Source organism: Hydractinia symbiolongicarpus, chromosome 5, assembly GCF_029227915.1.
Source record: "Hydractinia symbiolongicarpus strain clone_291-10 chromosome 5, HSymV2.1, whole genome shotgun sequence".
NCBI lineage: Eukaryota > Metazoa > Cnidaria > Hydrozoa > Anthoathecata > Hydractiniidae > Hydractinia > Hydractinia symbiolongicarpus.
In genome coordinates this window covers 13,240,474-13,266,795 of record NC_079879.1, presented here as the reverse complement: position 1 = coordinate 13,266,795, position 26,322 = coordinate 13,240,474, and the positions used below count along the sequence as shown (strand labels likewise).

Here is a 26,322-nt window from a genome sequence, read left to right as displayed (position 1 = left end):
TACACTCTACTACAGGCTACTACAGGCTACTACACTCTACTACAAGCTACTACACTCTACTACAGACTAATAGGCTGTACTACAGAGAAATACGCTCTTACGGCCTGCTACAGGAAATAAAGTACTGCTACACATGGCTACGAAAAATTACGCTTTACTACATTGTACTAAAAGGAAAGAAAAGGCTTGCTACACTCTACAACAGACATTGATGAGCCTCACTACAATGTGCTTCATGGAGAATAAGAAATCATTATCTCCACTTTGGAACGTACATAGATCTAACGGATGTTGAATACGTTATCTCCTTTATATTCAGAAAGTAATACGTGGACGACTTACCCAATTAATTTGTCAGACCGTTGTTGAGTTAAAGTAATTATTTTCCAGGTTGTCTTCTATACAGAAATCATAAACCGTTAAATTATATTGTACCGAAGTTATTGCCAACATGTTCATTTTCAATAAGGGTACCAAAACATTACTCTCTCCGTTCTGTGTGTAATGGGATGTGTGACAAAGCAAAACATAATCACTAAAATCGCTAAACTAAAATTGGTTGTGAAAAGAAAAAATGGCATCAAATAAAAATAGAAAATCGCGATGGGACGAACCCAAAGAAAACGATAAGAGTCATAAAGGTTTGGTGGTGTTAATAATGGGAAAGAATAGTAGAGGTTTTTCTGGTGTGTTACCCCCCCCCTCCCCCAACTGCCATCAGGGTAGCCTACTAGTCTAAAACAACTTATTCTATAGTAGATACATTGTTATTTTTCCACTAACTTAAAAGTGCATATATAGCTAGTATTTTTCTGTTATTCATGTGTATAAAAAACACTTGAGGCCCTGGAATCCAGATTGGCAATAGACCTTTTTGAATGTTTACACTTTCCGCCATAAGCATTTGACTTTAACAATTGCGTGGCGCCCAAACTGCCATCAGGGTAGCCTACTAGTCTAAAACAACTTATTCTATAGTAGATACATTGTTATTTTTCCACTAACTTAAAAGTGCATATATAGCTAGTATTTTTCTGTTATTCATGTGTATAAAAAACACTTGAGACCCTGGAATCCAGATTGGCAATAGACCTTTTTGAATGTTTACACTTTCCGCCGTAAGCATTCAGCTTTAACAATTGCGTGGCAGGCAGGAAGATGCGGGCGTTAGGTGAAGTGAGGTCCTTTTTAGTCTTTTGCTTTGCATAAAGGTATCATTACAACTTTATATGAATATATGTCAATCAGAGGTTCATCTACACTTGATATTAGTTTAAAGCCTCTAAAATGTTTCCATAGAAAAAAATGGGCTGAAAAGTCTTCATCTCTCTTCCTGCCACGCAGTTGTTAGAGCCAGAAGGGCTTATCGCAGAAAATGTAAACTTTCAAAAAGGCCTATTGGGTGGATGATACCGAATTTTATTTTCTTGCTGGATTTGCATGAAGAGGGTGCAGATAAGCCACAAACGCCCACATATATAAGAGCGAGTTCAGGGAACTTCGAATTAATTTGGGGGTTGTCCTCCGAAACTGCTTGCACTTTCCCAAACTCGCCTGGATCATTCTTTGTAACATACCATGCGGACGACAGTTGGAAGAAGGCGCTTGAAGAGAAAGGAGTTAATAAAGTTATATATCGGTTATTAATCAAATAAATTTTTTTTTAAAAAACTATCAAAAACAGTTCTTTTAAGAACTTCACTAACACATAATAAATATATTTTAATTTTTATAGTTTTGGGAATCATTTGTAGTAAATCTTGAGTGTTTTTCTTTTTTTTGGGAGCATTATTTGGGTCTATGCAGCTTATCAGCGCCCTTGTTTTGCATGGTGAGATTAGTGTAAAAAATCTAAAAAAATTTCACATTCTGATACAAAACGCCCTGTATTATTTGCTGTTATCTAAAAGGTAAGGTCTTAAAAGATGGTTGGTTATTAAGGGATATCTGGTAAGTGCGGGTTCTTTTAATTGTAAGAACCAAAAGAAAGCTTGAAATTGCTCATCCTGTAATTGCAGTTTAAATTTGCCATTTTGAAATAAGAAGGATTATGCCAAGTAAAAAAATAAGTTTTAACTACTATCACCAAAATTTTAATCAAACCATTCCTGTAACTTTAGCTAGCTATCTATATACAAAAGTTATAAATCCAAATAATCTGGAGTTTTTTTTTTCTTTAAATTAGAGTTCGCCAACAGATGTAGAAATTTCCCAGTTCCAATTCTTTAGAGAAAGATGATGGTTTGTCATGCAAGTCTGGTAACGACAGCCATTGTGGCATTAGCAATAAAGGCAATCAGGTTATATTAGGCAGTAAAAGGAGGCTGGAAGATAATCCAGAACAGCAAGAAAAGCAATCTGGTTCAATTACAATTAAAATGAATAAGGTAACGACTGCATCTTATTTACATAACTAGCTATTTGCTATATTTTTATTTTTATTTAACTTTTTATGAATTAAGTAATCTAATTAGAAAATAACTGAACATAAAAATTTGCTATTTTTTATTAAACTTTTGCAATTTTTTATTCTGCATTTTTATGCAATATTGAAAGTTCTATTCGAAAACTCTAATTCCGGTTGTTTTCTTTCCCAAGGTAGTACATGTTTTACGATGATTCGTGTCACTACAAATCTTTTTATATACACATAATTTGCTTATATATACATATAATTTAATGTAAAAGTTTGAAGTTTATATTATATCTTATAAGGTTGTGTTTTATTCTGCTATCTATATACCTATAAGGTTTACTGTATTGTGCTTTCTGTGAATTGATATTTCTATCTTGTTAACATATCCAGCCACAGACGCAAGGTGAACCATTGGTTCAAAAGAAAAAAGTTTCGTTGGCTGCAGTTTTCAATGATGAGTCTGATGTAAGTTTATGATTTATAAGGCAAGAACAACATTAAATTTTAAATTAAATATACATATATATATATACATATATACATATTCAGTATAAAGAAAAAGTTCGCACTTCTATCATCTTTCTGCATACTCAGTTCACACATTTTATAACACCTAGTAAATTTTCGCATACATGCCTTTATGTTTGTGGTCTCTTTTTCCGAAAGGTTTCTATTGGCTTATTGAAAAGCTGAATAAATTATGCAAAAAAGGTTCCCGAATTTTTTTGTATAAATTACTGATTGGCGATTTATGACGACAGTCAGAAAAAATATGCACTTTTTTGAATGATTATATATAATTGCAAATAATTTCATAACGACGTTATTAGAAAAAAAACCTGGAACCTTTTTGAATTTAATTTATGCTGAATATAGTGGTGTAAAAACGAGAAGTCTGCGACCACGCGTTCGGAAAAAGAAGCCATTTTAAAACATACAGTGAAAAAAAAATGGTGTGTGTGTATTTCATTATATTTTCTTTTTGGAAAAGTAACATCTCACGAAATTAACACCATCAAATAAATCTTTCATTAAGCATTCAAAAACAAACAAAAAAAAAATAAGAAAAAATATAAAAGTATTGATAAATTATAAGGATTTTTCTGAGACTACTCATCAAGTGAGTTTTTTCCTTTACAGTAACCTTAAATTTTATGTATGTCATTCTAGAAAAAGCCAAATATTGTGTATTTTTGTTTTTGAGGTTTGAGCAGAGAGGGAGTAAAAAAATTTTAATCATCGAATTGACATTTAGCGTACACATTTTGAATATGTGAGTCTTACCTAAAGGTGCGTGGAGATTTATGTCTTGAACCAGTTACGTTTAAATTTTAGTCTGAAGAAGAGATGCCACTGGAGTGTAGGATGAAGATGAGAAATATTGGAAGGTGTAAAATTATGTTATTTACAAGCCTTATATGCTGAAATAGTGTATGTGGTTTAATATGAAACGAGAAAGCTATGTATAATTTTTTTTTAATGTACAGTGGGATAAAGGTATATGTCTTTAAAGCATGTTTATTCTGTTTTGTTTTTATTTCAGAGATACAATTACATCAGCCGGACCAAAATCATACAATAAAGGGAAAAAAGGATTTACACATTGCAGTTTTAAGCAATTCGAGCTATCTATGAAACCAAGGAATAGCATGGAAAAACAAAATGACATCACGTAACTACATACTCACTGGTCGTTTTTAGTTCTATTTTGTAAATAAAGAAGTTTGGTGTATTAACTTTATACCAGTAAACAAACAAAGCTTTTGTTGTTGTTATTGTTGTTGTTTTTGGGTAAATTTTTTTACGATTAGTTGCTCTCATTAGGAAAATTCGGAACTAATGTTTGAGAGTGGAACAAAATCTATTTTTCCGCCTATAGGGAATTTTTCACGGGCCTTATCGACTAGTTATTAATAAACTAGTCGATAAGGACCGCGAAAAAATACACTTAGGCCGGATAACGCTGGCAAAGAACCGTTATTTAAATTTTGATGACATCAGCAATGAGACCAGTCCATATGCGAAAAACAATTTAGTTGCTTCTATGGTGAAAAGCTGGAAACGCTGATGAATAAAATGTATATGATCATGTGCTTTTAACGAACGATGACGGAGATATAAGGGTTTAACAATTTTGTTGACGCCAACAAAGTGCCCTTCAAGTTATTTTGCCTCAAAGTTATGACTGTAATGCAATGGCTTCATTAATCTTATTAAACGCATTGACGTCAGTCTAAATGCATTGACGTCGCGCCGTTACGTCAATAAAATTAACAAATTAGACATAACCTTTTTGGCAAAATCAAAGGAACATTAAGATATCCATTTTGCCTGTTCGAAACAGACACAGACACACTGTCCGTATTATTATAGAGATAATTTTTGTACTTAAACATTTATAAAATTTTGCTTTTTTTTGAGAAAGGTGCTTAATATTCCAATTTCGTTTCGTTTGGCAATTTATACGAATCAATAAAATATGCAAAGTACTTCCGTTCCAGATGGAAAAAGTGATGAGTATATGTTTGTACAAAATGTTTTTGTCCATCATCATGTTATTGTTGTAAATATGATAAAAAATCTTTAATATACTGTTTAAAGTTAAAAATGCAATTCCTTATTACACGCACGTCAAATTGATTTTTTTACGCAATAAAAGTGGGTACTTAATACCAACTTGTCATTGACAACGAGTTGCAATTTTATTTCTTTTAAACAACTTACTTCCTCTTCCTGTTTCTTCTTAACATCTAACGGACAATGTTTCTCTATGTATGAAACTTGAAAGTTTTTCAAGTAAAATATATTATAAGACGTTCTTGAAAATACATAGTGAATTCTGGGTCTCAGATGCAACATGGTAATTATAAAATATTATTTGACTGTTCCGTTTCAGATCAACGGCATGATTTACAAAATTTATCAGACTTAGCACAAATTAAGAGAGGACTGTGGGGAAAATATCCCCACCTCTCCTGATTAAAATGCAAAAATACCCAGCACAAGGGTCAGATAATCAAATGAACAGTGGCGAACTTTTATGTATATCATTAGAAAAACAATAAATTTTGGAAGCAGCAATTATATTGTGACGTGTCTGTGCGCATGAAGAACAAAGTGTTTAAAACACATCGATTTATTCTGGCTATGATTTCAGATTATTTTCGCGGATTTCTTCAGCATAACGGAAAAGATATGGAAACTATTGTAATGCCTGATATAGCATCAGACGAAAATGTCTTTGAAGTTATCATTACGTTTGCATACACCTGAACTGTTGATCCGGAAAATATTGATATACAATCGTTAGCCGTGTGTTCTGACTTTTTAGGCGTGTCAACGTTGAAACACATTTGCGAAACATCAATGATTGAGAAGATCAACAAAGATAATTGCTTTCAGTTGCTCTGCTTTGCTTATACCTACACCATGAATGAATTGCTAAAGAGATGTAGAATGTTTTGGTGCTCAAATTATTCAGTTCTGACAGAAATGAAAAATTTTAAGCTGGTACCGCCTTGTTTGTTTCTTCAAATTTTATCAGACAACAAGCTAAAACTGTACAAAAAAGACACAGATGTTCAACCTTTGGATTTAGTTCTTGAACTTTAAAAAACAGTAAAACTGCCACAGCTCGATTATAAATATATAATAAAACATGTCTCAAAGTATAAATCTCTCAAGAATGATAGAAAGGTTCAAGAGCTGTGCAATCTTGCTCAGATATTTTTCCAGGATAAGATTGATGATGTATACCACATTACTGGAAAACGCCTAGATTGCTTGTTTAACATTTATTTCAACTTAGCACTCTCCTTGGAACTGGCGGAAATTGTTCATCGGAATAGGATTTATCTCTTAATAGTTCTGCCATTTTACATAACATACAAAATTTTTTCTAAAGATTTTAGCACATCACAAATGTCAAGATTACAAGATTACTAAATAATTATACCAATCATAAAAGCTTTTGGTCTATATTATAAACTTCATTTCTAATTAATTTATGATTAATATATATATATATATATATATATATATATATATATATATATATATATATATATATATATATATATATATATATATATATATATATATATATATATATATATATATATATATACCATATATTTAACTTGTAATAACAAATTAGAGTGCTCGATGTAAAATCATACAGAGCCTTAATAATATTGGTAAGGTTAAAAAGTAAATACGACTTGTATACAACTTAAAGTTTCACGCATCATGCGATCATCAGGTATACATATAAAGTATAAAAAACTTTTACAAACGTTTTATATAAACTGCTAGTAATCACTTTAAATATACCATATCAAGATAATTATCTTAACCATTGTAATTCAATAAAAACTTTCTTTCGTGCAAACACTTAGACAGCAATTCAGATCTTTTATTTAAAAGGTGTGGGTGCTTTGACGTCAATATTTCAAACTTTTCGACCAAAGCGGTGCGCCCTATGCTTGGTCGAAAAGTTTGAAATATTGACGTCAAAGCACCCACACCTTTTAAATAAAAGATCTGAATTGCTGTCTAAGTGTTTGCACGAAAGAAAGTTTTTATTGAATTACAATGGTTAAGATAATTATCTTGATATGGTATATTTAAAGTGATTACTAGCAGTTTATATAAAACGTTTGTAAAAGTTTTTTATACTTTATATGTATACCTGATGATCGCATGATGCGTGAAACTTTAAGTTGTATACAAGTCGTATTTACTTTTTAACCTTACCAATATTATATATATATATATATATATATATATATATATATATATATATATATATATATATATATATATATATATATATATATATATATATATATATATATATATATATATATATATATATATATATATATATATATATATATATATATATATATATATATATATATGATTGTCATTTTCTGATGAAGTCTGTTGTAGACAGACGAAAATTTAAATAAATGTAATTTTATCACTCAATTACAAATGCAGTCGTTCATCATTTCCAGCATTCCTGTGTGTTAATATATATATATATATATATATATATATATATATATATATATATATATATATATATATATATATATATATATATATATATATATATATATATATATATATATATATATATATATATATATATATATATATATATATATATATATATATATATATATATATATATATATATATATATATATATATATATATATATATATATATATATATATATATATATATATATATATATATATATATATATATATATATATATATATATATATATATATATATATATATATATATATATATATATATATATATATATATATGTATTATAATCTGAAGCTGTCTACATATATCCAAAAACTATTCTGTCCTCCTCTTCACTCCCTTTTTTTTCCATAGGATTCAGAACGCCACAAAATTTTTTTTTTCTTCCATAAACTGGATTTGAAATCTTAACAATAAACTATCTAAGTTCAGCAAACAAAAGTTCTATTCAGAAAGTACTTGCTAGCTAGTTAAGGTGGTTCCCCTAGAAAAATTTTCTAAATTTTAAGAATTGTCATTTAGCTGTTTTCTGACAGCAAATTCATCTTAGAATACCGTGACATTTAGTGCTTATGACAAATTTAGGCTTTTATTGCGCATTCTGCCACTTTTTCCAACCAACCGCAAATATATGTGCATAGCAACGCCTATAGCAACTATTTTCGCATTTTTAGACAGCTTTCTTGCCCCTCCGTTGACGGTTAATTCCTTGCAATAGCTAGATGATACTTTAGGGCCTCCTAAGACAATATATGACAGTTCTCGATATTACATGTGGTGTTCCACAAGCATTCAGAAAGCTGTCTTGCACCCTCCGAAATGAACTCGTCATGTATTTGGTGCCCTTTTCCGGTCGAAATAGTGCTGGTGTACACCTTTTGTCGATCCACAAGTAAAGAATGTCCATAAAATAATCTTTAACAAGTTTAAGTTCGGAATCCACGCAAAACAAGAATTCTCAAGATCGAAGCACCCACGCTTTACAATTTCTTCTGTAAATGCAGGCATTCATTAGTACGACCTAGTGTTTAGAGCTTACCTCCCACTTTAAAAAAAAGTAATCAAAAATCAACTCAAAATATTGTACTTATTACGAAAAAAAATTTCCTTTATACTTATTGAATTTCCGCGCCCGAAGGCGTAGGAAATTCTTTAAAACCGTCGTTTTTTTCTTTCGGAGCATTTTTTGAGAAAAAATCGACCCTGGGATTTCACGTTGATCCGTCACAGATGTAAACTTCGTACCCAAGCTCCTTAACTACTGGGAAGTCTAGTATTGACGCTTCAGGCCAAAATTGGTATTTGGCACAGTTAACAAAAAAGTATGCTGAACATAATGGTGACATAATAATTTTGATTTTTGTCACCTAAATGTCATTTTAGGCCAAAATTGGTCCAAAAATTAGAACTACTTTATTTTTAACAAAATTTGGCACAGTTAACAAAAAAAGTATGCTGAACATAATGGTGACATAATAATTTTGATTTTTGTCACCTAAATGTCATTTTAGGCCAAAATTGGTCCAAAAATTAGAACTGCTTTATTTTCAACAAAATTTGGAACAGTTAACAAATAAAGTATGCTGAACATGATGGTGACATCAAAATTTTGATTTCTTCTTACCTAAATGTCATTTCAGGCCAAAATTGGTCCAAAAATTAAAACTACTTTATTTTTGACAAATTTACAATTAACAAAAAAAGTATGGTGAACATGATGGTGATATCAAAATTTTGGTTTTTTGTCACCTTAAATGTCATTTTAGGCCAAAATTAGTCCAAAAATTAAAACTACTTCATTTTCAACAAAAATTGGCAAAATTAACAAAAAAGGTATGCTGAACATAATGGTGACATCAAAATTTTGATTTTTGTCACCTAAATGCCATTTTAGGCCAAAATTGGTCCAAAAATTAAAACCACTTTTTTTTCGGCTAAATCTGGCACGGTTAACAAATAAAGTATGCTAAAAATGATGATGGTACAAAAGTTTGATTTTTTGTCACCTAAATGTCATTTCAGGCCAAAATTTATCCAAAAATTAAAACTGCTTTATTTTCGACAAAAATTGACACAGTTAATAAAAAAAGTATGCTGAAAATGATGGTCACATCAAAATTTTGATTTTTTGTCAACTAATGCCGTTTAAGACCATAAACGTCTCCATCACAAGACTTTCAACCATGAATGATAGGCTGTATTTTTTGTTAGCAATTTCTTTTAAAATGTGAGTTTATTATGACACGTTTCGTTTTGTTTGCGTTTATTGTTAGATATAATGTCACTGATGGGCTTTATCTTCAGAGGTTCATGCACCAAACCCCTTCGAATGTTTGGCACAATAACACAACGAATTAGCAGGTTTTCATCAAATATTTTGGTAGCGCGCGGAAATTCTTAGAGCCCCCAGGGCTTCTTGTTTTGATTTGTTCGCAAGATATTCGTCGTTAAAATTGTAAAATATTAGCTGGAGAAGAAGCTTCGTGCCAGTGGCCATCTTGTGTCCCGATTGTAAATAAATGCCTTTGCAGAAGGATTTGTGACGTCAACCTCCGGATAATAATTTCGCTGACTCTGCGTGGCCCAGGTTCAGCATTTTTAACGGATACTAAAAGTAAGTTTGTAACAGGTATATACTGAAGATAAGTAAACACTTGTTTTTTACTTCCCTTTTTAAAACTGAGTTTCCGTGAAAAAAGTTGTGGGCTTTCTTAGTTTTGAAGTTTCGGCCAGTAAAAAGTCTACAACACCTGACAGTGAATCAGATTCTAGCTGGGAAAGCTGTTATGAGGATGAGAATGGAAGTGGAAGCAAAAGCCTGAGAACAAGATTGGCTCTTTCCGACTTTTGTAGAGACTTACAGAAATGCCCACAAAGGCGGGCCGCGGCGCCGGAAGTTACATTTTAAAGTAAAAAAGAAGCTATTTAGGGTTATCAGAGCAAACCATAGCGGGCGAAATTTCATTTTACTCTTTTGTAACCTATCTTACCCCTTCCCTCAAAAAAATTAAATTCTGCGCCGTGATCCCTAAGAGTTTTTGTTGTTTAGAAGATTTAGACTCGGAAAGCATTTTTAATTTAGATTATTAGAGAACTTCATTCTATGGCTAGACTATTGGCAGCTTTAATAATCGCAAACATGCGGAAGTAAACATAGAAAGGACGGGTGGAAGCTAAAACACAACCCTGGGCTTATTATAATAACAATTCAAGCAACCTCGTTCCCAGGGCTTACAACGTTCTTTGATATGAGAATGAAACGCGGCACGAAAATAAGTTAAAATAAAAGAAAGAAAGAAAGAAAGAAAGAAAGAAAGAAATTACTGGAAAGCAATAACCCCTTTGAAAGCAAAGAGCGTGTGTGAGAACACTGCAACGCACGAAAGTAAACGAAACGAATGGTGTAATAATACAGACTCAAAAATATTATAATTAGGCAGCAAATATTTCAGAGCAAAGTTTGCGTTTTTATTATTATTGCAAGTATTTATGCAAGATATCCACTTCAGCGTTCAAAACAATGTTATTAAAGTGAGTCATGTGTTCTGAACGTAAAGATTAGGTATACACCGGCATTGCCTACCCAATTTCCCTCACATGGCATGGTGTGACCCGCAACTGTGACGAAGACACTTGCTAAACATGCCCGCGCTGTGTTCCGACCAACGGGTCTTGTGATTACGAAACGAACTCCATTACATCTAGGTCACGCGCCACAATTTTTGACATCAAGAACTTTAACATATAAGACAAGTTTAAAAAACGTTATCTTATTATATCATGCACAATATGAATATAAAGCATATAACATATAATATCTAACATATAATACATTTAGTAATATAAAAAAAGGAATTGGAAAAGACAAATAGTTAATGACTAGAATCGACTATGACAGAGATAATTGATCCTGAGAAAAAAAAAAATATCTACAAGGTGACCCGCGGTGTATCGAATAAGAAAAATAGATCAATTAATTAGTTTTTAGTTGACAGTTTATTATTTTAGACATTTTTTGCTTACGTTTTCTTCAGTACGTCTGACTCGAAATTTAAACAGTATAGCTATTTAATCAAATTTCAAAATTCAAAATTCAAAGTACTGACCAGCACTTAAGTGTATATAATAAATTATACGTTTTTCTTTTATGTAATACCTTTAGTGCATTAATTTTCGCGCGCATTTAATTTCGCGAGTCAAAAAAAGTTACATTTCGCGAGCATTAATTTTCGCGAATGGATAAATGTGAAATTTCTCGCGAGCATTTATTTTCGCGAATGGTAGAATGGACCAACCTCATTCTCAGGTCTCCTTGCCTTTTTCGAAAGCTAATGCACTTAAGGTAATATTCTCGCTCCGTATTTAAGTATCCGCTGGCCATCTTGAACCGAAAATACATTTCCACTAACAACAAGTCAAGCTAAGTGTGATAAAATCCCGCCTTACGGACTATATATAGATATATAGATTCACAACAGGTTTTAAACTCGAATTTGCACTAATTAAATCGGTTAACAACTTCTTTTTTTTGGTCCACAATGCAATAACCTAACAATATGCTTAATTTTAGTATATTTAAATGTGTATATACTTTTCGAGTTCAATATGGTTGAGTCCAATGCATCGATTAAGCCTCTAATTTTAGACTGAATAATTTTAATTTTAGACCGAGGGCTTTAAAATATTTACTGCTTCCTTAAAGATTTTTTGGGGGAGGTGGGGTTAAAACATTAAACAAATTTTTTTGTTAATTAAAAATCAAACAAAGCGCTTGAAACTTTAATTTTGGCTTTCATCCTTAATGCTTATCCAAGAAAGAACTTGCTTAAATTTATTTTGTATCATAAACGCTTTTTCTTTTAGACACTTTTTTGAGGAGGATACTTAATCGATGCATCGCAGTAAGTGAATACTCAACTTTAGTTTATAATGTTCTCGCTCACATCAAAAAAAAATATTTTTTTTGTAACATCCCATGAATGGTTGAAAAAACTACAAGAAAGCAGAACAATATAACAAACACAAGCTTGCATGCTGATGCGAGCAAAATTACTGATTAATGGTAAGTCATTGAAAGCTTGGTTTTCACGAAGAATTAAAACTGTTGTGCAACCACTGTACAACCGCTAAGCGAAATAAGACATGTACAGATATCCGAGACTGTTGCACGAACATGCAGAACTCCGTTTTTCTCATATAATACAAGAGTCCTCTCCATAAAAACTCACCTTAAAACGTTATGCTTCAAGCGTGCGGGGCTCCATTCAGATTTCAATTCAGCTGATCTATATGTTCTATATAAAACTAGATGGATAATTTTCGCATTCAAGGAGTTCATAAACTCACCCGCACCGAACATTAATGTCTTTTTTCTTTAGAAGTCATGCAATCAGACAAAAACAAACTTCCAAGTAATCAAAAACCGTTTAAAACTTAGCCACTGACGTTCTAATAATTATTACTTCCGAAAAAGAAAACGGCGTGTTGTTCGACAACTAGTTTTACATGCAAATCAAACTTCCGTCTAATTATCTAATTATTAGTTATAGATATCTAAAAACTATATATCTCCGTATATACACTAATTAAGTTCCTAAAACGAACTTCCGCTAGAAAAATCGATTTTTTCCTCTGATGCAGACAAATCTACTAACTGCGTATTCACCCCATAATCTTCGTCTTCCATCCAATCCGGTAGTGATTTAGCATCACTCTCTCTTCTCGACAGCTGCGTGATGCGTTCCAACACACAATGTGCTGTTAGTCGCGCGTCAGCGTCATCGTCCCAACAATCTTCGATGGTGTCACAAAGATGCGCAATTTTCTAAAAAAAAATCATTACCCTTTTACAGGAAGCATTTATTTCATTCCTAGTTCCCAGTTGAAGCACGGACAATATGTCGAAAATAACGATTTAACGCATTCTTAAAGCACTTCAGATTTCAAAGATTGGGTTCTGGCAACAATAATGTTACCTCAACTTGAATCCACTCAGGTTTTATCATTGGTCTGGCTTTTCTGTCTAAAACACAAGCTCTCATGTCCTCCATAGTCGGTCGTAATCCAACTTCATCTTCAAACGGAGAGCGGTACTCCTCCACTGGCGCTACAACAATATAGAAACAATATGTTTATTTTGGTACTTTAATGTTTCTGAAAACACAGAAGAGGATGCAAAGAAGATTACCCGAAGACGCGTCACATCTTGAGAGCACTTCCCACATAACTAATGCTAATGCGTACACATCGATACATAGAAACGCTTCCGCTTGAAATGCAACCGCACCCTCTAAAACTTCTGGAGCCATGTAACGCTTTGTTCCAACCTAAATCAAGGAGTTGTCATTATTAGCCTTACAAATAGCAGATTCTCTTCAGCCTCGACATACTTTCACTCTAAATTTATATAGGGCATATAACAGATTTCACTTCTGCTGATGTATTCTCCATAAAATAAAAATGTCATAATTTAGAAAAGAAACACCAAGAATTTCAATCCATCTTAGTGGTTAACTGAAAATAGCAATTATGGAAACACACCTGTGCTTTCGCTTCCTCTGGTTCATAACTATCGCCAAAAGAGCAAGCAGATCCGAAATCGCCGATACAACATGTTCTATTTGATTTTACTAGAAGATTACGACTTTTAAAATCTCTGTGCGCTATGATTGGTTTCGTGACAGACGACGACGTATCTTCGCCGTGTAAATATGCCAATCCAGAAACCATTCCAAGAACAAGTGTCAGTAAACCCTGGAAATTTACAACAGTTTTGTGGAGATAGTCAGCAAGAGACCCTTCTTCATGGTATTCAGTAATGATCCAATACTGTAACATTCCATCTTCACTTCGTTTTTCAGCCGAATAAAAGTTTAGGATGCTTTCATGGCGTAATTGATACCCCTCATACATTTTTCTTTCAGTTTCCCACGACATTCGCTCGTGTGGTGGAATAACCTTCACAGCCACCATCTTGTGCTCATAACAGGCTCGCCAGACATAACCAAATTGTCCTCGAGATACAACGTCATGCATTTGTATTGTTTTGGATTGGATAGGCGGCGTTGATGGAGGACTTCGAGAAAACAAATGTGCTCTTCTAGCTTGCATTCTCTTATGTTTGCTCCACAACTTAAACAACACAGCAACTACTATCACAAATCCAAATATTGGAGTAACAATATAAATTATGGTGCCAGTTGCTCCATGGCTCTTAGAATTTCCAGGTCCGGCTAAAATAATGGTCATAATTTTAATTTTAATATATATATATATATATATATATATATATATATAAATATATATATATATATATATATATTAAAATTATTTAATTATTAAGTTTTTAAGTATCTTACTGATTACAGGTACTGCTGTTGTCGCTGTTGGTTTTTTAATTTTTAGCAGAGCGTTTAAGTCTCCATTACACAAATTATTTTCACAACAACACAAATAAATGCCAGCCGATTGTGGTTCGTAACATCCAACTACACCACAAGATGGAAAACAACCACTACTTTTTAAAACAAAGCCTTTAGTTGTGTTCTTTGCAAGCGCATAACAACTATTTATGCCACCTTTGCAAACCTCTATTCTTGTATTCGAAAGCTCTGTGCAATCACTCGTTGGGTCACATCGGTAACATTCCGATTTTAACGTCTGGAACAGTAAACCTAAAAGAGATAGAGAAAGTTAACTAGTAAGAAATCCTTTTTTCAAACATTCTAAGAGAAAAATTAAAAAACAAAGGACACAAAATATTTTATTCAAGCTATGAAATAAATAAAATATGTAAACAATTTACTTGAGGTTTATTTTCCGTATTTTTAATATTCTATTTTCTAAATATTCTCACTTGCAAATCCTAAATAATTTTCTAGAAGGTGTACGGTTAATTGAATAAAAAATCATGAAATAACTTAAAATGTTGAAATGTGACCCTGGATCATATTTGTCAGTCACACACACACACACTAAAATTCTCTCTGAAGCACACTAAATTGCTGTTTAACCACTGATACACGTTTTACAGTTAGACTGGAAAGGTTACTAAGTGTGAAAAAAGTTTTAGGCTTGAAGGTTGCTAAAGCTAAAGCAAGTTGCTCCCATTGGAGGTTAAGACCCTTACCTTCAATAGTGACATTGATTATAAATTGCACTAATTGTAATTAATAAATAATCCTTAATTCACTTGCTCTCACGTTGTTACCGAATAGGTAGCTTTATAAAACTGAGTTAAAACATTATGAAACGCAGGAAAAACAATAATAAATGCCCATGCCCAAAAATTGAAATAATAAATTGACGCTATTCTGTCTGCTTTTTAATAACACTTTTTGCTGTTTCTATGAAACTCGCTAATTCTTTATATGTATGTAGAAAATGACTATGTTGGCAATTTAACCTAGGTTAGAGGGGGAGATTTCACATGCGTGGAATTTGTTGCATAACTTTAAAAATCATTGAATTTTTATATACCTGCCATACCTATCATAAAAGAGAAGAAGATTACACTTTGTTGGGTACTGCTTTATTAAGGTTACAATTGCCAACAATACCCATCTCTGGGCTCCTCACAGGAGTATGCAAAGATGACTTTTTTTGACACAAACAAGACCAATGCACCACAAACTGAAATAAAGAATTGTCTGAACTGGAAAAGGTAAATCAATAAGGTTTGAACAAATTAAAAATATTACCAGTCAGTGTCATTAAATATTATGTCACAGACAAGCAAGTTATCTAGGCTGCAACTGTCATCAGGAGGCAAGAATCAAAATCATCACAGCAATTAAAGTGTATAATTAACTTTTTTACAGACCTGGTCCTTGCACTTCTCTTTAATAATCGCATCCTAAAGTGTGGTTACCCATATTATAGGAAATTACAGTAATAGGAAATAATGGTTTGGTGGTTGGTCATGTTTAATATTTATACTTATTTATTTTCAAGAGAATATTTATACTGAATATACAAGTCAACTAAAAGCTGTTATAAATGTGTCCAGTTAAAATTCATAAAAAGATATTAAAATATAAATATAAAATGATAAAACCAAGTATGATAGATACACGAGAATCAAGGACTCAAAAATAAGAAGTCAGGTCTGATTTTCAACAGATGGTTTAAATAAGATGAGGCTTTCTTATAACATTTTCGAAAGAAAGTATTCATCAAGAGCGAAATTTCAATAAGGACACCAAGATACTTATATTTGCTTGCTATATCAAGACGTTCTGATGGTCAACTGAGATGTTAAAGTTGACTAGCTGATTTCTTTATTTTCTTGGATGTTTTAAATAATAGAGCCAATAATAGAGATCTGCGTTCATTTTCATAGTTATGTCTTCAATGTTTTCCAAATCGCAGTACAAAATGGTGTCATCAGCATATTTAATGAGCTTTGAATATTTAATCACTGAAAATCAGCAAAAACAAAAGAGGACCAAGGATAGACCCTTGCAGTACTCCAGAACATATACCAAAGCTTTTGGATTCATATTGATCAAATTTGACATTTGTTGTACAACAAGAAAGATAATCTGTAAACCAATCTAGTTCACGATCATGTAGTCCACATTTTGGAAGTTTCTATGGCAATTTAGAATGACTAATTGTGTCAAATGCTTCTGTAAGATCTATAAAACATGCACCAACCATATCTCCTTTATCTACATGTGAACGTATGTCATCTAATAAATGGTAACTGCTTGTTCAGTTGACATAACCTTACGAAAACCAAATTGATGTGAATACAAAAGTTTGTTTTTTTCCAAATAGCTGTAAAGCTGATTATGAACAATTTTCTCAAGATTTTTGGAAAGAATTGGTACGATTAATATTGGTCGATAATTGTCAAAATTAGATCGAGTACCAGATTTGTAAACCTGTATAATTTCGGCATTCTTCCAGACAGTTGGTATAATCCCAGTTGATATCGATAGATTTATAATGTGGCATAAAGGATGTTTTATTGACTGCTTCAAATCTTTCAGTAAAACGAATGGAAGCTCATCGCTAACTGTGGCTTTCTTTCTTTTTAATTTGCTAAGGTGATCACACACTTCATCGAGAGAAACATTTTTTAGATAGGTTTTGTAAGTTTTGAACAATTTATCCGATTTCTCAAGATTGATCACATGAAAGCCGCAAGTTCGAGTTTATTGATTGAACTATTTTTGAAAAGAATGATTTAAAGCTGCTCCATCTTGTTGCTATGGGGTCTATCCTTGGTCCTCTTTTGTTTTTGCTGATTTTCATTCCGTGCTTAGCTCTCGTTGAGGTCGGACGTATCTAAAACGCTCCGGTCTTGGCGCGCTAAGTCGAAGAAAGAAAAAAGAAGACTAAAGCTTGAAGAGCTCCTGCTTTGACAGCTAAGTCCTTTTTGATTTATTATATATTGTACTGCCTTTTTTACTTCATTTATATCTTTTCATTTCTTTAATTTGTTGTTTTGTAAGTTTTTAAATTATTTTTTTGTTAATAAATTGTTTTTATCCCAGTCAGTTTTTTATCCATCTATCATCTAATATGGTAGCTTTGCTGTGTTGTGGGTTCCTGCTGCTCCTTCTGTGTAACATCGTAAGGAAATGGGCTTGCCTTAGATCCTTCAAACATAGTTTTGGAAGAGCACATAACTGTAGAATGATCTCTCTACGACTTAAAAATAACTTTACTCAGGTAGGAAACCCCACATTTACGCTAAAACTGATTTTTGTGTTCGTTGTATTTTTGAGCAATACAAAACCTTCGTTTAAAAGTAGCTCACCCAACAACAACGAAATGAGTCGACTAGATAGGAGTTTCTTTTCTATCTCTTCACTTGATGCCTGCAATAGAGTTTCTGAAAGCCAGCTCACTCTCCAATTAAAATTAATGGCTTTAACAAAACTTAAGCCAAGCAGGCACAAGTATTTCTATCTTTTAATCCTCTTGTCAGGGGACATCTGCCTCAACCCAGGTCCTGTTAAGTATCCCTGTTCTTCATGCTTAAAACCTGTGGCAAAAACACACAAAGCACTTTCTTGTGACAAGTGTGGATTATGGGCTCATAAAAAATGTGAGCGTATTTCTGATAAAAAATATCAACAATTTATGAAGACTCCTGAAGATAAACTGTTTTTCGTTTGCAGTCCCTGTCTTTCTCGTAATTTGCCCTTTGCTAATGAGGAGTCATTTGGTGACGAAATTCCGGACAACATCAATATTACTATTGATGAAAACTTTGATTTTGAGGCAATCAGAAATGGGAAGGGCTTAAAAATGGCCCATCTCAACATTAATGGTCTGTCATCCAAACTAGACTATGTTAAACTTCTGCTACATCAAACAAAACTTGATGTATTCTCCATCTGTGAAACCAAAATTGATGACACCATCACTGACAATGACGTTAAAATTGATGGCTATGTTTGTTATAGGAATGATCGGAATAGACGAGGTGGGGGTGTTCTAATTTTTGTTAATGAAAACTTGGATAGCCACCTTTTGAAACACCTTTACTTCGAAAATGTTGAATCACTATGGGTGAAAGTGTGCCTGAAAAAAACTAAACCTATTTACGTGTGTGGGGTTTACAGGCCACCTGGAGGTAGTGATTTGCAGAGTACCGAAAACCTGTGTACTCATTTTAAACAGTGTTTTAACAAGCTCCCAAAAGAAAAAGAAGTTTTTATCTTGGGAGATTTTAACTGTAACATGCTTTCAAAATATGCTCTTTCCTCCAAAATAAAGGAATTATGCTCCACTCTTTTCCTAAAACAACATATTACGGAGCCAACTCGTGTTACTGAAAATAGTAGCACTCTTATAGACTTGATACTTCCTAACAGTTCTTGTATTTCTAAAACTGGTGTCATGGATTTAGGCATCAGTGATCACAATTTAGTTTATGTGATCAGAAAATTCAAAAGGCCAAAATTTGAACCTAAAACATGCAAGGTTCGTAGCTACAAGAACTTCAGTAAAGAGGCTTTTCTGAAGGACCTCAGGAATTTAGACTGGTCATATTTTAATAATTATGATGACCTTGATGAAGCATGTGAGAAACTGAATAAAAATGTTAAAACAGTGGCTGACAAACATGCCCCTTTCAAAACACATCGATTTTCTGGCCGTGTTGAGGCATGGGTCACTGATGAATTAATAATAGCCATCAAAGAAAGAGACTTCTTGAAACGGAAAGCATCAAAAACAAAATCCATCATAGACTGGGAAGCTTTCAAACAAAAAAGGAACCAGGTAATAGGTCTCAAAAATCGACTCAAAAACGAGTACTATAATGACGTTTTGCAGGACTTTCAAAAACGGCCAAAACAACTTTGGAAAACCCTAAAAAAACTGGTTCCTGATAAGTCAGGCAATACTACCTCGATAAAACGAGTAGTCCAAAACGATGGTACAGAAACTTCTCACCCAAAAGAAATTTCCAACACATTCAATTCATTTTTTGTCAGTGTTGGTGCCAAACTAGCCTCTAAATTTTCTTCTGACACTACTAATGTTAATCCACCTGTTAGCGGACACGATTTTCGGTGGGCTCGTATTGAGACCAAAAGTGTCGAAAAAATAATTAGTTCACTAAAACTTAATAAAGCTACAGGCTTGGACGGAATTGGTTCACGACTGCTAAAAGCAGGTTCGTCAGTTTTAAGTATTTATTTATCAAGTCTTTTCAACAAATCTTTATTTACTGGTTATGTACCTAAATGTTGGAAGACTAAAAGGGTCTCGCCTATTTTTAAAAGTGGCAATAAAACAGATCCTACTAATTATCGGCCTATCTCTATTTTGCCAATTCCTATGAAAATTTTTGAAAAGTTAGTGCATGAGCAAATGTCTCATTTTATTTCTGAGCACAACTTCCTGAATGACAGACAGTCCGGATTTCGAAAACTCTTTTCCACAGAAACTGCAGTAGTCGATGTCTCTGATTTTATTCTTACTGAGCTCGACCAACATAACTTTGTTTGTGCTGTGCTCATTGACCTTAAAAAAGCTTTTGACACTGTTGATCATAAAATTTTGTTAAAAAAACTATGGTGTTTTGGCATCAGAGATGCTGCCTTTGACTGGTTCGAGTCCTACTTAACGGGCCGAATGCAGCTGACTCTTGTAAACGACACAGGATCAGATCTGCTTCATGAAGACGCTTTTGGGGTGCCGCAGGGATCTGTGTTGGGGCCCCTGCTCTTTCTTTTGTATATTGATGATTTAAAATCTGTCATCAATTCAAACTACCACCATCTATATGCAGATGATACAATAATTATTTCGTCTCATAAAAACTTGGATACCCTTGTCTCCCAGGTCGAGTTAGAACTTTCGCAAGTCGACCTCTGGCTGAATAATAACAAAATGACTATTAATACGGACAAAACTGAAACAATCTTTTTCGGCAACCACAGCCAGTTAAAAAAAGTTGAGAACAAAACTATCAACTATATGGGTATTCCTTTGAAGAGGAGCGGAAAAGTTAAATATCTTGGGGTAACATTTGATCAAAAAATGCAATGGGAAAAGCACATTAATGACATAAATAGAAAAATACTAATTAAATATTCTAAAATTAGAACCATTGCATCCTGTTTAACACCTCACACAAAAAACCTTTTAATTAATGCACTTGTCATGCCATATTTCCACTACTGCTCCTCGGCATGGGCTTGTGCCACCCAAGGTAGATTGGGAAAACTAGAAAAACGATTAAAATGTGTCCGTACCTTTCTTGGGAAAGAGAGGGAATATTCAATGAATAATTTACTCATCAAAAACGATGCCATATTAGTTTTCAAAGCCATGAATCACATTGCTCCTGATTACATGCGCTCAAAATTCCTTTTGACAAAAAACTGTCATAATCATCAAACAAGAGGAGCTTCAAAAAACAGGTTCACACTTCCCTTGGTCAACACGGAATTTGGCAAAAAAGCCTTCCCATTTAGAGCTGCAAAAGTGTGGAATAATCTTCCAGACCAAGTGACCTGTGATGGAAGTCTGCTTTCGTTTAAGACTTCCATCTCGAATGTATTTGGCAAATTCTAATGGAGATCACTTTTTAACTTTTTAATTTTTGTTTTTTATTCTTTTCTTTTCAATTTTCACAGATTATAAATGTTACTATGTTTGATTGAGCTGAGGCAGTCTAAGGTTTATCATTTTTTGTTTCTTTTTTGTTCTAGTGGCCCCCAGTGGAAACAATCCACTAACTATAGGTTTTTGTGATTTTCTGGGCTAGCCACTTTAAATATTTATTATTATTATTATTATTATTATTATTATTATATCTACATTTCCCCCGCCCCCCCCCCCCCCCCCAATATCAAACGTTTTGCAAGTTACATTTTCTGATGAGCTTGATGGATAAATCGATTTTAAAGTTTTCCAAAAGTTTTCAGGATCATTAGCGTTTTGTTCAAGCAAGTACTTGCTATAGCTACTTTGGAGGTCCTAAGCAGGATATTTCACGATTTCTTTTGTTTTGTTATGCTTTTAGATCAAATTCAGATTTTGTTCCACAGGATTTTAATAATTTATCACTTTCATTCATCCCAGCTTTAATTTCAGGTGTTATCCAAAGGTGCAGGTTTCAACTTTACGTGCTTCATAATAAAGGGAGCATGTTTGTTAAATACTGTGGAAACTGCTTGATTGAAATATTGCCAGGCCGTGTTAACATTTTTTGACAATTTTTGAATATAATATACATAACTTTTAATACAACATAATTTATGCAGGATAATTAAATCTGAAATTCTTTAAATGTGAATATCTTGAGAACCAAATTGGCTTTTTAAAAAATTTAAAAAGACTTGCTAACAACTTTTTAAGTTGTTATCCTTTTATACCTCGGGATCTCTTTAATAACAAAGCCTACTTTATGTTACAGAAGATTCAAAAAAACTGATAGATATAATCGCTTCAAATTACCCCCAAAAAAAAGTTTTAAGTGGTGTGGAACCCACCAATTTAAGTTCACAAATAAAAAGTCTCCAAATACCAATAATATATCCAAATATTTTATCAACAAAATAATAACCCAAAAAAATTTCTGGAATTTAATTAAGGAAACTGTTCCTACCAAAACTAACAATGAAAGAACTATTGTAAACAAAGAACTAAAGAAAAAACAGAAAGCCAAGCGTTTCAAAAAATATTTCTCTACCATTCAACCATAAAAATAAAAGCTTTTAAATTAAGAGGTTGTATTTCCAGACACAACCTCTTAATTGCCTGTGGATTTGGATCATTTTTCCTTGCACAAACCATGTCTTTAAATTTATGTGTCAAAGTCTTTTTGAAAAACTTCCTCAAAAAGCTCAAATAAAACTACATAGGCCGAATTGACTATTTTTGTTAGTTTATAGATCTATATAATAATACGGAGCTTCTGTCTGTGACTTTTGCAAAGTGGATAAAATTTATTTGATAAAGTCTATAAAACATCGCCTATAAATTTGTTCTGTAAATTAGCAAACTTTGACATGAGAGCAATATTGACGTCAAAGGAAAGTATATGAAGATTAGTGAAGCCATTGCATTACACTTTTAAATTTAAGGCTAAATAACTTGGAAACGGGTGGAAATAACTCCTGCGTGGGTAACTAGGGACTACCTGGGACCAATTTAGGTAAGTTTTCCAAACCTGGGTCCCCCAATCCGTTTCGGAATGGACGGGTTGATGACGTCATCAAAAAACCTTTAAACCTTGATATATCTGAATTCTTTTGTCAAAAGTACATAATCCTATACATTTTCTTCATCAGCGTTTTAAGATCTATACCATGAAGGCAACAAGTATACCAATTTATAAAAAAAAAACCGTCCTTATATCTCATTAACCGGTCATATCAAAAGCACATGATCATACACATTTTCTTGATCAGAGCTTTAATCTCTACACAATTTTTATCCTGCCTCAGTGGATTTTTCCACGGGTCTTATCGACTAGTCTTAATAATAAAAGATTCAAAATACATTAGAATGAGTGACATTTGCAAGACAACAATTTTTGACTGTAATGTCAAAAGGACGTAGTCAAAATAAAAAAAATCAATTTGTGTGTAGGAAACTTAATAGGGCTGTGTCCATAATCAGAACCTTTAATGTGATCCATTTTTCATGGATTCATGTCACTTTTAATGGCTTGCATCTCTAGCATTTTTGTAGAGGAAAAAAAATAAAAAAGCAATAAATTCTGACAACAATCTTGCTTTAACTTGAACTTTACAACATGCATAAAAAACAAGGAAACAGAAACAGCTTTTTTTGTAAGGCTCTAATGAAATATTATGTGGTGTGTGTCCAAAAAATATTTTTAACATAGGCTTTTAGATATATATGCCTTCTATTGTAAGCCACCAAAATTAGTTATTTTTTTAATTTTAAGGTAAAGTCTGTATATAATTTAAGAGGTGTAAAAAACCTTGCTCAAATGTCACAAAATAAGGGTTTGTTTTGGCAGTGATCATTTAAGCATCATAGTTTCATCTTAACTCAATATTATTAACCAACACAGTCTGTTGTTTATATTTTTGTCTGTAAATGTCGTCGATGCAAAATCCAGGCCTATCAATAAGAAAATAAACCCGAGCAATAAATTTATCATTCAAGGTTACAATAATGTAGACTGGGGGATCAACCTGAATAAATAGAATAAGTTTAAAAATGCAAGTTTTATTACAAAATCTTTTTATCTATTTTATCTTATCTTTATTTATATATATTTTGAGTTTTTACTGCAAATAATAAGAAAGATAACAATGATCTATGTGAGATGAATTGATATTGCTCAGCCAGACAAACTTTTTGTGGAATTGGGGGATGAAATTAATGGTTCAGCTAGTTTCTTATTTCTCAGGATTGGACGAGTCTTTGCATGAGCAAGAGCGATCAGTCTCCTCTTATTGATAGGCCTGAAAATCAAATATAACATAATGCCGCATATTAAATATGCAATAAAAAAGACTCGCAACAATTCTGAGTTATTTTTTTATTGCAGTAGCTAGCTCGCTACATATTATATAACTACCTTATAGCTAAGATGAAGACTCATACTATAATTAACTAGCTACATCTTAAGAAAGTATAACATAATATAGTTAGCTTGCTGGAAGTGGTAGTTAACATTTTTGTGTCTAAACAGATAATTATACACATGTCCCATCTAATATATTAATCATACAGCAATAACTGTTTAGATGAAATCTTTATAGCCGCGATACTGTAGTTGGCTAGGAAGTTATAGCTATAGCTAGCTAGCTATATATGAGCTATAATTTAATAAGTCAAAAACATTAGGTACAGAAGGATAATAATTAGCATTCAACAATTTACCGTCAAGAAAAGATAAAGCCATGGTAACAAAGATTATAATCCATTTCTGATTGTTAACCATTCTGTCGAAAAGGATGAAATGTGTAGCTATGAAGAATTAAAGTATATCATTTCAAAAGTTTATTTCTGAATTCCGCCATTATCGATATTATTTTGCGACTGTGATCAATGAAATTGTTATTTTAGTACCCAGTCTCGTGTCCACTACACAGGCGGACACGCATATCCGCGCGGGATTTTTCCGAAATTAGTTTATTCGCGATGCAATCAACCGAAAATTTGAGGTAACAAAATTTAGTGTGGGCTTATACGTAGAAAACAATAAAATCCGTTCACGAAGCAAAGAACACTAACTAAAGAACAAGTATTGAGCATCGGATTTTAGTAGTCCTCCAATAACATCCAGCATCAACATCTACTTATAACATGCATCTGGATTTACGTCTCCACCTCAAACACTATAGACTTTAATTCATCTTTTCAACAAATTATCTGCAGGATTTAAGATTCTGCTCGTGCTTTTAATTTTTTCTGCAGTGAGCTTACACACGGAAAACTATACTATATACACTATGTTGCTATGAAATAAACCACGGACTCATATATAAAGAGGGTGGGGTGGGCTATATTTAGAGGATTACGACGACAGGTGAAAAAGTCAATTTATGGAAATTTTGATTCACATTTATTAATAGCTAAAAAATACAGTTGGTTCTTAGAGTAAAAGTTTTTAAACATAAAATTGTCACGAAGCTGTTCTTTAAAATGTTACAATAATACTAATGCTAATAAATGACTTAAATGTGTCATACTACAGAGTAGCGGTTGACCGATACAAACAAAGTCGCTGAGTGTTATAAAGTTGCCATTTTTATTTAACGTTGATCCTGTGATCATGTTTACATTGCGCAAGTATTTACATCCTTTCATTCAACCATCAAACAAACAAGAGTTAGATATCACACAGTGTAAAAGCGTCCCTTGCCACAACATACGTACTGCGAAAAAGCGGACCAAAAATAACAAACAAAAGACAAGAAAAACATAGTGAAGTCCTTTGATTTTCCTGGACGCGTTCCAACTTTTATAAAGTTACTGTCTTTTCGCTAACGCGTGTCTATTTAAATATTTTTGTTTTTAAAATTATTTACGGTGTTTCTATTGGTACTGATATCAACGAGGGTCCTGCGAAGAAGATTTCGGTGCATTTAAAGTTCCATTTGAGCTATAAAAGCTGTGCAAGCACAGTAATCGCTTAACCAGTAAACTGAAGTTTTTTTATACTAACCCTCTCAGATTTCCGTTTTTTCACAATGCGTGCAGGTGGTTGGGTTACCGGATTAGGTGTCATGCGCTCAAGCAGTGAATGTTATTATTATTATTATTATTATTATTATTATTATTATTATTATTATTATTATTATTATTATTATTATTATTATTATTATTATTATTATTATTATTATTATTATTATTATTATTATTATTATTATTATTATTAT

The 26,322-nt window shown here is 32.6% G+C and overlaps 2 protein-coding genes across 3 annotated transcripts; one reads left to right on the top strand and one right to left on the bottom strand.

Annotated features, from left to right (window-relative positions):
* The first annotated feature begins 465 nt into the window (after window positions 1–465).
* On the top strand, window positions 466–4,191 carry LOC130644883 (uncharacterized). 2 transcript variants are annotated; one of them, XM_057450660.1, is made up of 5 exons: window positions 466–641; window positions 2,230–2,387; window positions 2,807–2,881; window positions 3,752–3,847; window positions 3,960–4,191. In XM_057450660.1, the coding sequence occupies exons 1-4, from the start codon at window positions 575–577 to the stop codon at window positions 3,839–3,841; spliced, it is 390 nt and encodes a 129-aa protein (XP_057306643.1). In that variant the 5' UTR covers window positions 466–574; the 3' UTR covers window positions 3,842–3,847; window positions 3,960–4,191. The 2 variants fall into 2 exon arrangements, with proteins under 2 accessions (XP_057306643.1, XP_057306641.1); XM_057450658.1 differs by having other exon boundaries at window positions 469–641; window positions 3,752–3,804.
* A 7,049-nt stretch (window positions 4,192–11,240) lies between these two features.
* LOC130644882 (activin receptor type-2A-like) lies at window positions 11,241–25,171 on the bottom strand. Its single transcript, XM_057450657.1, has 6 exons — window positions 24,821–25,171; window positions 14,845–15,159; window positions 14,027–14,718; window positions 13,674–13,812; window positions 13,462–13,592; window positions 11,241–13,310 (listed from the first exon to the last, which is right to left on the bottom strand). Exons 1-6 carry the CDS (start codon window positions 24,879–24,881, stop codon window positions 13,080–13,082), a joined length of 1,569 nt encoding a protein of 522 aa, XP_057306640.1. The 5' UTR covers window positions 24,882–25,171; the 3' UTR covers window positions 11,241–13,079.
* Window positions 25,172–26,322: the final 1,151 nt, after the last annotated feature.

Bases quoted from the DNA above. Each gene is read 5' to 3' on its own strand.
- LOC130644882 (XM_057450657.1), bottom strand. From the start codon at position 24,881: ATGGTTAACAATCAGAAATGGATTATAATCTTTGTTACCATGGCTTTA. The intron at 15,160-24,820 runs GTAAATTGTTGA...TATCTCTTTTAG, and splicing joins GGCTTTATCTTTTCTTGACG to GTTTACTGTTCCAGACGTTA. The intron at 14,719-14,844 runs GTAAGATACTTA...CCATTATTTTAG, and splicing joins AACAGCAGTACCTGTAATCA to CCGGACCTGGAAATTCTAAG.
- LOC130644883 (XM_057450658.1), top strand. From the start codon at position 575: ATGGCATCAAATAAAAATAGAAAATCGCGATGGGACGAACCCAAAGAA. The intron at 2,388-2,806 runs GTAACGACTGCA...TAACATATCCAG, and splicing joins TTACAATTAAAATGAATAAG to CCACAGACGCAAGGTGAACC. The intron at 2,882-3,751 runs GTAAGTTTATGA...TTTAAATTTTAG, and splicing joins TTTTCAATGATGAGTCTGAT to TCTGAAGAAGAGATGCCACT.